At 38.5% G+C, this 15,412-nt stretch overlaps 2 protein-coding genes and 1 pseudogene across 2 annotated transcripts in view; 1 reads left to right on the plus strand and 2 right to left on the minus strand.

Annotated features, from left to right (window-relative positions):
- Window positions 1–678, plus strand: part of LOC111480975 (interferon-related developmental regulator 1) — a 4,866-nt gene extending 4,188 nt beyond the window's left edge. Inside the window, exon 13 of the mRNA XM_023126222.1 lies at window positions 224–678. Within this exon, the coding sequence (XP_022981990.1) occupies window positions 224–265 (42 nt within the window). The 3' untranslated portion in view covers window positions 266–678. The remainder of the gene's footprint in view (window positions 1–223) is intronic.
- A 45-nt stretch (window positions 679–723) lies between these two features.
- Window positions 724–7,348, minus strand: LOC111480981 (annotated as a pseudogene).
- Window positions 7,349–7,609: 261 nt separating this feature from the next.
- The window catches only part of LOC111480974, a 10,994-nt gene continuing 3,191 nt past the window's right edge, over window positions 7,610–15,412 (minus strand). Inside the window, exons 3-8 of the mRNA XM_023126221.1 lie at window positions 10,004–11,712; window positions 9,459–9,682; window positions 8,691–9,315; window positions 8,513–8,594; window positions 8,201–8,248; window positions 7,610–8,047 (exon numbers count right to left, since the gene is read on the minus strand). Coding sequence (XP_022981989.1) covers window positions 7,844–8,047; window positions 8,201–8,248; window positions 8,513–8,594; window positions 8,691–9,315; window positions 9,459–9,682; window positions 10,004–11,712 — 2,892 coding nt within the window. The 3' untranslated portion in view covers window positions 7,610–7,843. The remainder of the gene's footprint in view (window positions 8,048–8,200; window positions 8,249–8,512; window positions 8,595–8,690; window positions 9,316–9,458; window positions 9,683–10,003; window positions 11,713–15,412) is intronic.

The following is a 15,412-nucleotide window of genomic DNA, read 5'->3' on the forward strand; positions in this document are numbered from 1 at the left end:
TTTTTTTTTTTTTTTTTTTTTTTTTTTTTTTTTTTTTTTTTTTTCTAGTTCCTTATCGGAGGAACAAAATCCATGCGTGTGTTATAGTAGCTGTGAAGTTTATAGATAAATATTGCAGATTGGGGTAAACATTGTTGAACGTGTCTTCTTCAATAGAATTATATCCGTCTTTATTGGTTTTTTCTGCTTGGTTAATCCTTTTGCTGTGTGTTCGCTTTTGCAGGGCAGAAACATTGGACACTATGCTGTAAACGTGGGCGACTGAGTCGGTAGAATTTATTTATTGTGACTTGAATGAATTAAATATTGTGGAGGTGCTGTTAAAAGGACTGGTGACAGCCTCCACTTTTCTGTTGGACTATTATATTTCAGAGATTGTAAAATGGTAGGAACCATAATTACTTGCTCGCAGTTCATGATTCGGGCTGTTAATTTCGAATTATGCTGCCAGCCCCTCTTCATAAGTGCTGTCAGTTTACTTCGCACTTAACACTTAACTTCCTATTTTCAGACGATGAGTTATTTCATAAATTTTGGGGCCTGTTATTTCAGTTCAAAGGCTATTGCCGTGTAAAGGGAGCCCTCTATGACTAATGGACATGTTTCGATTCAAGCATTGTTTTTCTTCGTATATTTCCATTTCTGTTAATAAGAGTGCCTACTACAATCATTTTGTTATACGGTAAATTCAGGAGTTGCAGGATAAAAATTAGAAAGATCCTCTTTTGTTTAGTTCTGCATTGAGTTGTGTTACCGCTAAGCTACAGAATTGAAACTCAAACACGGGCCAGAGTATGTATGGCCCTATGAAACATGTTCTGTACATTTGATCATCGACCTTCTGTAGGGAGGTAGACTGCACTACGCTGCCATATCTTGCGAAGTCAACATCTTCGCAAACTTGAGTCTTCAGAAGACACTGCAGCATTCGGTACTGCTTGGGGTGAAGGGGGCTCTCAAGGGAACAAAGACACTGCAGTTTGGGGTGAAGGGAGATCAGACATATTAACTTAGAAACCCTGCAGTCCAGCAAAATGCTTATTCATGGCTCTGTCCTTCCTATGATGGTTACCCCCTCCCCTCCTTCCTCGGCCTCTGTTGCCGCCCCTCCTTCCTCGGCCTCTGTTGCCGCCCCTCCCGCCCGTCTGAAACCTCAGCCACATTTGGTTGTTTACCTTGTTCTTCTGGAACGGTTGGAGCTGTTCCATTTCCACCTTCCCTCCTTCCTCTTCCCCAGGACTTCCGTCCATTATCTCTTGGATCTACTGCAGAAACATCAGGTGGGCTATCCTGCTCCGACTCTATCAGCTTTCTTACTGCTCCGACTCTATCAGCTTTCTTACTGCTCCGACTCTATCAGCTTTCTTACTGCTCCGAGGGGCAAGTTGCCTCCGCGGCCAATTCCATAAATTAGTTCTTTTTGAGCTCGAGTAACTAAGGATGCCTCATCAGAATTGGAAACTGCCACCGAACCTGCTACTTTGCAACTATAATTCTTACCATCCTTGACGTAGAATTGTGGTTGTCTTCTAGATCCCCACTTCGGGTTGGGAGCACTTCGCGCTGAACCTGCAGTTGTTGAGTTCGAAGAGTTACCCAAATCTGAACTCGGCTTTCGACCCACAAAGTCTTCATTATCTTCTGTAGCTGTTTCTGCTATACTAATACCAAGATCATCAAAAGAATCGTCATACTCGTATTGAGAAATTAAAGCTGCAGTTCTCACTGGATCAGCTTCATTTCTACTCTCAAGGGTCTCTGAGTTCGGCATGCCATCTTTGGACTTTCGAACATATCTAACAACGGAAGCTGATGAAACTGAAGGGCCTTCAATCGGTATATCTTCTTTACACCCAGATACTTGGTCAGTGTAGGCAACTGTCGAAGACTCAAATTAGTTTTCCTTTACCTTTGTCATTCCTACCATTAGCGGTCGTACTAGAATTGGGCACTGGCATTGTTTCTAAGGAAGTATCCAAGGACTGAAGATCGGCATGAAGAGTCCCCTCAAGGATTCGTTGAATCACTTCTTCCGGGTTCTGATTATAAGCTACCAGACATGCTGCTAGAAATCCATTGCCATACTCGGGGAAAAGATCCTTTATTTGACAGATTTTCGACTCCAACATTGCAGCATCTTCATCTACTTCTGATATGTGGCTCATCACAGGGGTCTTAGAAAGAGATGGATCCTTAATATTAGATGTTGGGATACACATAACTATTGTTGATAGATAATCAAATTGTTCATCATCGACATGAATCCATCCTGTAGGAATAGAAATAGGCAACACAATTCATGTCATAAAGCTATTTCTAGCGAGGAAACAAAATGGGGAACGATCAGTCAGAACGAAAGATTCATTCCAGAGATCCCTCTGAAAATGTTTTCAAGATATTCATCCATTGAGATCCTGCAACTGGCATGATGCAACTGGAACTAAATCCAATACATACCATGCATAAGACGTTTTATGGTCTAATTGTCAACTATTCTAAGCATGTCTAATTAGTAATATAAATAGCCAATAACGTTATGCTCTTATTTATTAGCACGATGTTTGTAGTCCTAATGAATATTTGATCAACTACCTCCGAGAAAACTTACCATTGTTTCGTAAAACTGTTGATTCTGTTAATTGTGGAGTGGTTCTTTTCCATATGCTGAAGAAATGTTTGACCAAGTTCTGGAACCTGTTGCGAGATTCCATGGATCTCTCTCAAAGTTTGAATCAAAATATCTGCTCTTATGACAGGGTCTTCAACAGATGCTGGGAACATCTTCATAGAGACTGGAACAGGGAAGTCTTTTCCAAACACTTCCATCTCCTAGATAGCAAATTTCCAGCAGTTTCCAACCAAGACTCACAATTCTTAATGCTTGCATTTTCAAACTTTTTGCAACATTAGACACCATATCATCTTCTAGGGGCACAAAGACAATTTGGAATCCCTGCTGTAAAGATGGAAGCAGTATATCATGCAACCTTGCAAGAGTTCCGAGTAAATCCTCATTTCCGCAGCTGCAAAACAGGATTAACATCAATTAGGGGGCTAGTGAGAGTTCATATTCGAAGTCAATTACAAACTTCTCATCGTTAGAAATTCAGCACCAGAATCTTTTACCGATTATAAAATACCTCACTTCAACAGCAGAGGAGAAGAATATGGCTGCCAGTCTGTATGCAGCAACGAAAGAGTCCAGAGTGACAATTGCATCATAGATAAAATCAATCACCTGTCCAGAAAATTATATTAGTAATTGCAAAAGTGACAGACAGGTGTATCTGCCCTTGCATCATTAAAAATTATTTTTTTTAGCTTAATTGATTATTTTAACTATGACCTAACAGATTGAGTTGCAACTAATTCCTTGAAGAAACCCACATTCGAAATCATGTAGGCAGCTACATTCTTGAAAATGACATGAGAAATGCAAACAATATTATAACTAGCTTCTCATGATGTCAGAAAGAGAGCGTAAACCTAATATACAACATTTTCCCTAGTTCAGGTTCACCTACCTCCAAGAAGTCAGCTTGAAGCTTACTGTGCCCATGGCCACTGGTGGAGATGAGAGTCTGCATTAAGAAAATGGAGAGATGTCCTCGATGAATAAAGTTCAATTCTAGGTCATCACAATTTGCACATGGTATTCCATAAAATGATATACCACTTGGAGTGGTGGAGCAAGAGAGTGAAATGTGAAACATGCACCTCTTTGAGTAATATTATAGAGCGGCAGCCAAATCATACCAAAGGTCCCCCACAAATGAAAAATAGAAAATATTCACCCAACAAGTATTCAACCTCGAATGAATGCTTGTCTGAGTAACGTTGTATCTTTATTTTTTATGTATTCCTCGAGGCCAAGAGTTTTAACTCAGGGTTGAGAAGTTGAATTTTTAGTTGATTGAGTTCAGTTAATAACTCCATTTCGCAGAACAATGGGCCTAGGAGATAAGTTTTGGCATCTGAAGAACTAATTATCACCTTCCACGTTCCCTTTTTGTCCTCATTCCATGTTGTCTAAGCCACATGCTCTTTAAAGTGTTGGATTTAAATCTTCTCAAGGGCTTCGGCCTCCCCTTGGGCAACATCCAAATCAACCATCTTCACTATAGTTTTTGCCCTTTTCAGACACCTAAGCTGAACAACCTACCAGAAGCATCCAATGCCTTCGTATAAACTTCTGGTTTAAAGATAAAACTCCCAAGATCTTTTTTTTTTTTTCCTCGTATCATATAAATAAAGCTCCCTAACTATGGGATTAATTCAAGAAAAAAAAAAAAAAAAAGATCCTTTGACTTCAATTCATAAGAGCATTTTTTCAGTCTCTTTGGCAAGAGTACCATAGTGTCTTCTATAACAAAGAAAATCCCTTCACTAGTTATAGAAGTGGTTCTTTCTTGGTGAAAAAATTCTTTTCATTGCAGTATTAATTCTCCTATAGCATTTCGTCATTATTATTTTTTTTAATTCTCATATAACCACTTGGAACAACTTTTTGGAATTTTCCTTGGTTTGGTTTAGCTTTTCTCCCCCTAGGATGTGATTTCATATCATCTTTGAAATTGTTTTTTCTTTCCTTTTTTTTTTTTTTTTTTTTGTTGAAATCATGTCTACCAAAGAAGCTTTTATTTAGAGAAAGCAATAGGATATTCAATGACAAAGAAAAGTCCTTCACTAGTTTCATGGAATCTCTTGATAATCAATCATGTAATTACTATTATTCTGTAGTGCTAGCTAACAAGAGAATATTTTGTAAGCCCCTCGGCTTGGGAGGAATACCCTTTCTTTCATCCAATTTTCGTGCCTTCTTATCATCAAAGAGATCAAAAACTAAAAAAAAAAAAAAAAAAAAAAAAAAAAAAAAAAAAAAAAAANTAACTTTTAGCCGTAACAGGGTATTGCAAAGCATATCCTCTAACATCAACTATCAACGCGACATATTAATTAAAAGAATACCTCAAGAGATGAAGTTCACCTTTGATGCATAGAGACAATGCTGAGGAAGTGAGATATAACTGATGGTAAATTTTCATGAATACTAAGCTGGGATTTTATAGCATTCTCAACCTGGAAAGTGTGTAAAGGCAGTTTCAAATTTAAACTTAAAATAGAGGAGTAACATATAGCATTTCATTAAAATCAGCTAAAAACTTCCAGTGTCTCGCTTCTTTAAACTATCGAGAATATTATGCTGGTATTTTAAAACATTGTCAAACTGGAGAATCCTTCAAGGCTATTTCAACTTACATAGAAGCACAACATACAGCATTCCATTAAAACCAGCTAAAAATTTCTATTATTTTTCTTCTTTTTATTCCCTTACCTTAATACTCTGCAATCAGTAGAGAAAATAATAATCAGTATGGGTTTCATTAACAACTATTTTCTTCTTGTATTCTATCTTTCCTAGAGAGATAATTGCTCTAACAATCTAATAAACTTCGAAAATCACTATGACATCTGCTGGAGAGAAATGCTCCAATATAACATCTAAAAACTCCAAACTTGTATCCATATAAATGTGAATTATTTTGAACTAGTTGACCATCATCCAAAAGTTCGAGGATCAGAAGCGGTAGAGTGAAAAACTTTGGAGACATCACATATGATCATTACAGGATGAGAGCCAATAGGCGCTACTGAGCAAGATGGTTACCAGTATTCTAGTTAGATCTTCATTCTCGTGATTATATATAGCACATATATCAAGTAACTTTGGAAGGTCAAGCAACTTCTTTCCCTGCAGGAGAACTAGATAAAAAATTAGTGAACAACAGTGCACTACCATCACCAAACTAATAAACTCTGTTTCATTCTCCAGATGATCCTAAGAGAAATTTGCGGTTCTTCAAAATAATATACTCTCTTGATCAGACAAAAAGTATTTCAAAAAGCCTGATGATTCTTTGAAAAACCTGCTAGTAAATAATTGTATAAACATGCACCAACAGTCAGCTGGCTGCATACCATAACATGTTGAAACAGACCCATAAGAGGTACATCACATTTCATCTAGCTCATCTCCAATTATTAAGTAATATGATAAACAATTATAGATAGTGTTTATGGTCATGCTAAAAGAATAAAATGATTTCTTAAGTTATAAGTAGTGAAATTACCTCCATGATATTTTATACTGAGATTATCAGCAGCTCGCGCTCCAGGATCCCTATTGGAAGACCTGAATATAACTTGGCTAGTCGTTCAACTATGCAGTAATGTTCAATGTGAATATAACTCGGTTCTTAGTGGTGGAACTTACATGCGATACAATACCATGAAAACACGGCGGCATAATTCAAACTCTCCAATGATGACCCCTGCAACTATTCCATTTGCTCCACGATGTGGAAAATCATACCATCTACTCCTGAATTTTAGGAAGCTATCGAGAAATTCATGCAAGGATGTATCCCTAGCCACTGCAAGAAATCAAATGATGGGTGGACGATTAACTTCTATCGTCACCTTTGTCAATACATCAAAATCAGAAGACAAAGTTAAAGATTCCTACAAGAGACAAGCACCACCTACGGAGCACTTTTAAGGAAGGATATAAGAAGACAATCCTCCAGCATTATTTGCTTGATAACATCATAATATACTCGGTATAAGTAATTCATGTCTCTATCCATAAAACGAATCACAGGAACACATGACAATAATCAATAGCAGAATCACAATGAACATGCCCGCAAATTCTTTTAATTGTTACTGAATCAGAAAGGTGATCTCAGAAGCACACTCTCAGAAACTTTTTCCAAATACCTTCCGTCCAAAACTCTTTAGCACTCAACTTTAGCAGCCGAGACAGCTCTCTATTCAAAAGGTCTACGACTCTTTGAGATTCCACCGGATCCAACGCTCCTTCTTCAGCACGAAGACCAGTGGCAACGGCCTCGTCCTGTGGCAAGTAATTCACGAAACTACCACCACTAAATGCTAGACACCCAATCTCCACTCACACCCATATGAATCCTACTCAATGAAGGCGCGGCAGCAGTGCTTACAGCAGCAGAATCGGATGACTTGGGAAGCGAATGTCTGAAAGAAGCGGAGAGGGTAGGTTTAGGGTTGAGGAGTTGTTTTGAAGATTGATTTTGATTCTTGGGGATGTACTTATTCTGGTCTTTCCTTAAACCCTTGTTTCCATCTTGGTTGTAACGACTCGACATTCTGTATTCAGATGAGTGCGTTGGTGATTGGAAAGGAAGAAGAGCGCGCCAAGCGGAGGGAGGAGGACGACGACGAGGAATTACTGGCTTCGTAATTTATACCTTTCTTTGGCTATGTAATAATATGGAATCCTCTGACGAGCGGCATCGGGATCTTTAAGAATACTCATTAAATGACAGAAAGATATTTTGGACAAAAAAAAAAAAAAAAAAAAATCTATTTTTATCCCTAAATTAGGATAAATGTTACAATTCTAGTGAACATTTATATTTAAATTTAACAAGAAACAGATCACATTACACATTGCTTGATAAGCAAGTTTGCTTTACACAGTCGTTGCTGCTTTGCATGTCCTTGAGTGTTGAATCAGATTTTATTCTCTTTCTTCTGGATATAGTTGATTCACCTTGTCAATGAATGCATTTTCAATTCACCTTCTTAGATTTCATTCAAACAGGTTACAAAGTGAGCATGAAAAGCCATTAGTTTCAAGAAAAGTAGGCATCACCAACCCAGATGATCAAATTACAGTGACAATTCCTCAAAATTACAGTCAAAATTTGTATGTTGCATACAATATTAACAATCTCTCGTTAGTCTGATATAAAACTACTCCACATTCCCCTATTTGGCACAAGACTCTGAGCAATCATACTCAAACCCATTCGAAGTTTGTTTCTTTCGGAAGAACCAAGCCAATCAGACTATCTGGCGGACCTGGTGGAATTGAGAGAAGAGAACACGAGTCCTGTGAATATGGAAGTATAAAGAGAAGCCTAGTCCATAGCGATTTAGTGGCCGGTATCTTTATTACTCCCGCACAATCCCTTTGCTTCAAATATGATACAAAATCTTGGAACTGCCAAGATGACAGGGTATGATTAGAATATACTGCATATTCAATGAATAAACAGCCATGTTTTTTCCCTCTAAACCATTCAAATGGAAAAGATCATAAGCCACTGGGAGAACTAAAGAAATTGATATAAATATAAAGTGCAAAAGTGCTTACTCCTTTATGATCTCCACCAGAAGATGGGATCAGCTGACATATCTCCCTCTGAGAAAAAAATTAAGAGGATTGTTAAAAGCGAAGGCTAAATAAGAAATAATGCACAACTAACAAATAAAGGGAGAGAAAAGGGTCTTGCATCTCTACTAGATTTAAAGTAAGTAAACAACATGGTTGCCCTCGTTCATTGTGCAATAATATATCAGGCTTCTTTGCTTCTTTGCTTCTTTTTTTTTTTTTTCCCCTTCTTTGTTTCTAATTTTTGAACTTTTCCCTTGGGAAAGATCTTCATCTTAAGAATGAGGTACTTACTTTATTTGGTGAAGTGCTAGTGAATGTCGACTTCACATGCCTGAAATCTGTGCGTTTGGTCATATCTAATTTTGTTGGCCACCTACACCAAGAATTAAGTAAAACACTTGCAGCACTAGTAAGAAGAAAAAACTAGATACTGAAATGGAAGAGAAAAAAGAGGGACCAGAGTTTTTACTCGAAAGGTTCTGGACCAGCATTGAAGTATTTGCAAGTATGTGAATCCACTCTTTTTGCAAAAATTATACAGTACTGAACCCCGCTTTTACACAGGGCACCTTGCCATTGATACTGGACAGGCTGGCTACTACTTTCCACTTCACTTGTTCCAGTGGCAGCTAGGGGTAGAGGTGGAGGCGGAGGAGAACTGGGTGGAGGAGGAATATTAGGTGGTTGTGAGTGAGGCAATGGTGGTCGAGATGGAGGCATGGGAGGAGGCATCTCGGGCTGGGGAGGTGGAAGAGATGATATTGATGGCGGAACAACAGGATGGGGAAAAACATGGTCTAGATGCTGCTGCTGCATTGGAACTCCTTGTATCTGAGCAAGTGGTGTCACAGAAGCAGGTAAAAAAGGAGGGCATGCAACAGAATTGCCAGGGAATATATTAGGCATAACACCTGGTGAGATTGAATTTAAAGGCAAAGGATGGTTTAAACCCCTTGCATCCCAAGAACTATTTGGAGGAGGGTATGGAGATTGAACAAATGGAGGTGGCTGAATCTGCGGTGGAGGTGGTGGAGCGGGAGGCCCCATTGTTGATATGGGCAAGCATGGAATACTTCCAGACACTATGTGGCCACCTAAATAGAATATTAAACCAAAAAGCAGTAAATTTAATTAGTTTCCACAATTTTTTCTTTGTAGTTAAACAGAATATAATGTGTGAAGGGGAGGCGGGAAGGAAGAGGGGAATAAGAAAAAAGCCACCATCTGTAGATATCACCTTGTGGATGATCTATCAGCACGCTTTTTTCGTAAGCATCGGTCTTTCTGACACCTATTTCAGATATCTCTGTATGACCAGAAGGAGCCCAGTTTGACTGATATGAATACCCACCTTGCTGAGGCATTGCACGATTTTCATGTAATACTCTAGGAGATGGATGCTCCATAGCACAACTATCGTGGTTCCTCAGAAAAGGTGTTGTATGGAACCTTCCCGGTTTACTGTTCAAATACACAATAAATATTTTATTGACAGCTGAAATGCAACCTGAACAACAGATATAAAGTAGGAGCAAGAAAGAAGCAAAATAGAAGACAGCTGTGTGTAAACTGAATTTAAAAAGTAACAGCTGACTAGACATGATAGAAAGATCTCAAATGCTTTAAGAATATAATCAAAGGTGAGAAAAGGTAGGGGGAGAAATCTAGGAAAAATCCAGGACGACCAAAAAGAATAATAAATAAAACTAGCAGCTCCTGAAATATGACGAGAAGATTGTCTACCAAAAGGAAACAACAAGATAAAGTTCGGGTGGGAAAAACCTGAATTCTATTCGAAGGAAAATTCCAGGACAACCACGGAGGTTCTTCAAGACCGTGATTGCAGCATCCACACTACTGCACTCAACAAACCAACCACCGCCCACCTGTACACTTGCTCGAGTCATCCTGACAACAGACCCAGTATTGGTGATGGCAAGATTACAGATCTTCATCAACTCCTCATCGGTGACAAAAGGAGAACTAAAATTTGGGAAAGAAACCCAGAGAGTGTTAGTAGGAGTTCTGTCTTCTTCCCTCATGGAAGTGTTGCACCCTCCAGACATGTAGCTTTCAAAGTAACTCGAGTTTTGATTGATGTTGTATTTTGCACGCAGCGTGTAGAGCAAGGAAGATAGCTCTGACATTCTTGTCCTGAAGTTAGGACTCTCAGGGACAATTGGAGCATGAGGTGACCCAACCATACTACTGGACAAGTTTGAAGGATTGTTACTTCTGATGCTACCACCAGTAGGGGCACAAGAAGATCTTCCACTATCTAAATAAGGAGCAGCGATGTTAGTTTGTCCTGAATTTGAAGGTGGCCAGTGAATGTACTTCTCCCTACGATGTTGTCTGAGATGCGCCATTACAACTGCAGCATCTTCGGGAATCTCAAATTCCATCAGCAATGCTCCCTCACTGCTAAGATCAGAGACCACGTATGGGCCCTTGTTAAGCACTTTCCTTGTCTCATGCAGAATCTCATCCTTTACCCAGTGGCCCAAAACATTTCCAACATAAACATGCAAACTGGAACCAATTGCAACCCCGTGGGTGGAACCCCTAGTCCCTAAACCAATATCCATGAATTTTACACACCACTGAAATTGTCCACGCATATATTCACGTGCCCTTATTGCATAATTGATGTGACTATACTCCACTACTGCAAACCTTTTTAATGGAAAGAAGAAAAAATGTTCAATGTAACCAAACCTCTCAAATTGATACCTTATGTGAGCTTCAGATGCATCAGGACCTAAAAGACCCACCCATAATTGTTTAGAGGCAGAGAAGATATCCATGGCTGATGGATCTCCATCAGAAAACCACAAACTCTGAGAAGTTGTAGAACTACATGGCACTGATAGTTGATGTCTAGGAGGCACAAGATCATTATTGACATCTCCAATAGACGATCTCTGAGCAGGAAAGTTGCGATCGACACTTGAAACTTGATTCCCATCAGTTGAACTCTTTGTACATTCAAGAGAATTGCTCTGCAGGTCTACTGATGTTTTTGCATAAGTCAAATGATCGTGCTTGCTCAAAGGATCCTGTGACTGGGGCAAACTGCCATGTAGCCAACCTTCCGGCTCCCGAACTTCAAAGGCCATGGGTCTCAAGCTACCAGTATCCAAATCAGAACATGTGGTGTGCTTGCCTTCAAGAGGAATTGAGGAACGATGTTGACCAGAAACTTTGTCGTTGACACAATCTTCAACGGAATCACGATGACTCAATTTTCTCTTTCTATCAGAGAGTTCCATGGAAATTTCACTCCTGTGACGGGTATGCATTAAGGAATCAGAAATTTCCTCATCGATGTTCACTTGACTATCTTCATTGTTCATTAACTCAGAAAATGATTCAAAAATTCCTTCCAGGGCAGATCTTACATCTGCTAAAGCTCTAAAGGACGGCAGGTCACAGAGCCTCTTATACTGTGTAAACATCCAGTTTCGAAATGATTGATCGCTTCCAAGGACCTGCATTTAAGAACCCCTAGTACAATGATACATGAATGAGGGGAAAAAGAAGAAGAAAAAGAAAGCTTTGCATTTCAAACTGTGTGCGAGAGTTTAATCCTTCATTAGCTTCAGGGAAGAGACAGAGAGAAAGAAGAAGACAATGAGTAGTGATCATTAAATCAAACCAGGGGGTTTATTATGCATATTGTGCAACAGAAATCAATCGATCGAAAGTTAAAGAAATAAAAAGGTGTAATATACACAAAAGCCTAATTTTCGTCCGCCAATATGTTTGCAGTAATTTTTTTCATGTTCAAGTGCATATTAAATTCATCAAGTACTTCTGAATTTCGGACTACATCTCTGATACAGCTCTCTTCTAACCCAACCTAATGAATTGAGCATAAGAGGTTTTCCGTTCTCTATTTTCTTGATACTCACTGCTCATTTACAACCAAGAAATTGGAGAAAGACCAATGTAAATCATACTGTCGACAGATTTATAGCCATAGAAGGCCAACTTGAAAAATTCAGTAAAGTTGGTGTCAAAAGACTGAATAAACCTATATCTGATCATTGTTCCATTATACTTTCCATGAGTTGCTGTAAATGAGCCCGTCGCCCTTCCACTTTGAGAAAATGCAGCTGGACAATTCTAAATTTTTGCCAATGGTAGACTACTGGTGGAAGAATAGGTCCCTCCGTGGATGGTCGGGGCACGATTTCACCAACAAACTTAAAGACTAAAAGAAGTCTTAAAGAAATGGAACAAGGAGATTTTCGGTTGTATCCCCGAAAAAGAAACCAACTACTTATTGAAACTGCTCTCCTTGATCAGATTGAGAAAAGTGACTCTATTACACTAGTTCAACACACACACACAAAAAGGTCATGAAAGCATAACTTACTTCATTGGCAGCAAAGGAAGAGCAATCTTGGAAACAAAAATGTACAAAACGATGGCTGGAGGAGGGTGACATAAACTCCAAATTTTTTCTTCGTATCATGGATACAAAGAAATGAAAAAGTGCTATCATGGAAATTCTATCGACACAAGGCAGAAGTTTAATAAAACAAAGATGAAATTGTCTCAGAATTTGTCTTTTTACATGTCCTTATATACAAAGGATGATGCCCTCTTCGAATTTTCCTATGATCTTGACTGGAGTCCTATTGATCAACAGCAAGCTGCCTTCCTCGAGGTTGTTTTCACCGAAGAAGAGGTGGAGAAGGCGGTTCAAAACTCCAGGACCAAATGGTTTTACCTCAGAATTTTTTCAAAAATGTTAGAAATTTATGAGAGCTAATATCATGAGTGTTCCAAGATTTTTTTCAAAATGAAGTTATCAATGGCAACCTAAACGAAACATACATTTGTTTGATTTCAAAGAAACTGGATACCCACATGCAGACTTTTGTCCCATAAGTCTTACGACCGGACTATATAAAATCATAGCAAGGATATCATCAAAACGTCTTGAAAAAGGTTCTCCCTTTCACAATTACCGAAAAACAAACAGCTTTTGTAGAGGGGCAACAACTTCTTGATGCATCCCTCATGGAAAATGAACTCGTAGATGAATGGGAATGAAAGAAACAAATAGGTGTAGTCATCAAACTTGACTTGGAAAAGGCCTTCGACAAGGTTGATTGGACTTTCCTTGAAAACATTCTCGTGGCAAAAGGATTTGCCTCAAAATGGCGGAGGTGGATAAAAGGATGCATCTCATCTACAAACTTCATCATCATCAATGGAAGACTGAGAGGGAAGATTTATGCCACACAGGGTCTTTAGGGGACTCACTATCCCCTTTTCCTTTCATCATGGTAATGGATTGCCTCAGTCGCCTACTAACAAAAATAGAATATGAAGGCTAGGTAAATGGTGTTCAGAATGGTAATAAAGACTTAAGCATCAATCACCTTCAGTTTGCAGATGATACAAGCCTCTTTTTTTACCTGGCAGATGTCTCCTCCATAAAAAAACATGATCGAGACAGTAAAAACCTTCGAAAGTTTCTCTAGACAAAATATCAATCTCCAAAAACAGAGATTATAGGCATCAATATCAGCACAAAAATTATTCAAGAATTTGGTAGCATATATGGTTGTAAAAAAGGAGAATGGTCGAATATGTACCTAGGATTAACCTTCAAAGGAAACCACGAATCTTTTTCCTTCTGGAAGACTATTATTGAAAAAATAGAAGGAAGGTTGTCAACATGATCATCATGTTATACTTCGAAAGATAGAAGAGTCACCCTAATACAAGCCACATTATCCAACCTCCCCACTTACTACATGTCTCTATTCGAAATGCCACAAAAAGTGGTTTCGGATCTAGAAAGATTATTCAGGAACTATTTGTGGAAAGATGGCACACACCTTATTCAATGGAATATTATATACCTCTCAACAGAAAAGGAGGCTTCGGTCTTTTCTCGATAAAGAAGAAGAACAAAACTCTCATCGCAAAATAGATATGGAGACATCATCTCGAAGAAAATGTCTTATGGAGAAATCTTATAAAAGCTAAATATATTCCTACATCAGACAAAAATCAATCCCTCCATTATTTGCAAAAGGGCCTTGGAAGTACATAAAAAAACATCAAAAGCTCATCACCAACCGGATTCGCCATAGGGTGGGTGACGGAGGAAGCACATCATTCTGGACCGACCCATGGATTGAAAACACCAAGGTAACCCTACGGTATCCACTTTTGTACGAGAACTCTCATAGCAAAAAAAGCCACGAACAAAGAAACGTGGAATGTTGTCAACAAATTCTAGGATCTGAAGTTTGGTGGGAATTTAAAGGATAACGAAGCAATGGAATTGGCTGAATTAAGCCTTGACCTTGCCCCAATAGTATTGTCAAATGAAGCCGACTCACTAACTTGGCTCATTAGCACTGACAAGGTCTTCTCTACAAAATCCTTGATGATGGACATGGGGGAAAAAGTAGAAGCAATAATCTCACGCTAGCAAAGATAGTATGGAAAGAACATTACCCTAAAAAGGTGAAGTACTTCCTTTGGAAAATAGCGCATAAAGTCATTAGCACAAGCGACAATCTTCAAAAAACGAATACCTTACATTACTCTTTCACCAAATTGGTATCTATTATGCAAGAAAGGAAATGAATCACAAAGCCACTTATTTATGCAATGCTCGTACGCTCAGAATTTTTGGACAATGAGTTCCAATATATTCAAGTGGCATCTCACATTTTCAAGGGAGGTAAAGAATCTATTGGACATGGCCTTAACGTACCACCCATTCAAGAATGCAAAAGGCTTCTATGGAAAAACTTCATCATGACTTTCTTTTGGAATATGTGGAAAGAAAGAAATCAAAGAATATTAGTGGAAAAGACACACACTTATACAAAACTCTTCGACAATGTTGTTTACCAAGCTATATCTTGGTGTAAGCTGTCTAATATTTTTACTTCCTATAGTTATACTTCCCTCATTGTAAATTGGGAATGTCTTGGGATATTATATCCCTTTTGTAAATTTCAATTATCAATGAAATTCTCTTATAAATAACAAAATGAAATCATGTAACAAATCACTAGCTCAAATATAATGGCTGTCATTGATTTGGATAATTATGGGTCACATCACTAAAGTGATCAAGTTTTTCATGCACTAATAAAGAGGAGTAATATGTTGTTCTAATTACAGAAGGAAGACCCCCCCCCCCCCCCCCCC

This window comes from Cucurbita maxima, unplaced genomic scaffold, assembly GCF_002738345.1.
Source record: "Cucurbita maxima cultivar Rimu unplaced genomic scaffold, Cmax_1.0 Cma_Scf00006, whole genome shotgun sequence".
Lineage (NCBI taxonomy): Eukaryota > Viridiplantae > Streptophyta > Magnoliopsida > Cucurbitales > Cucurbitaceae > Cucurbita > Cucurbita maxima.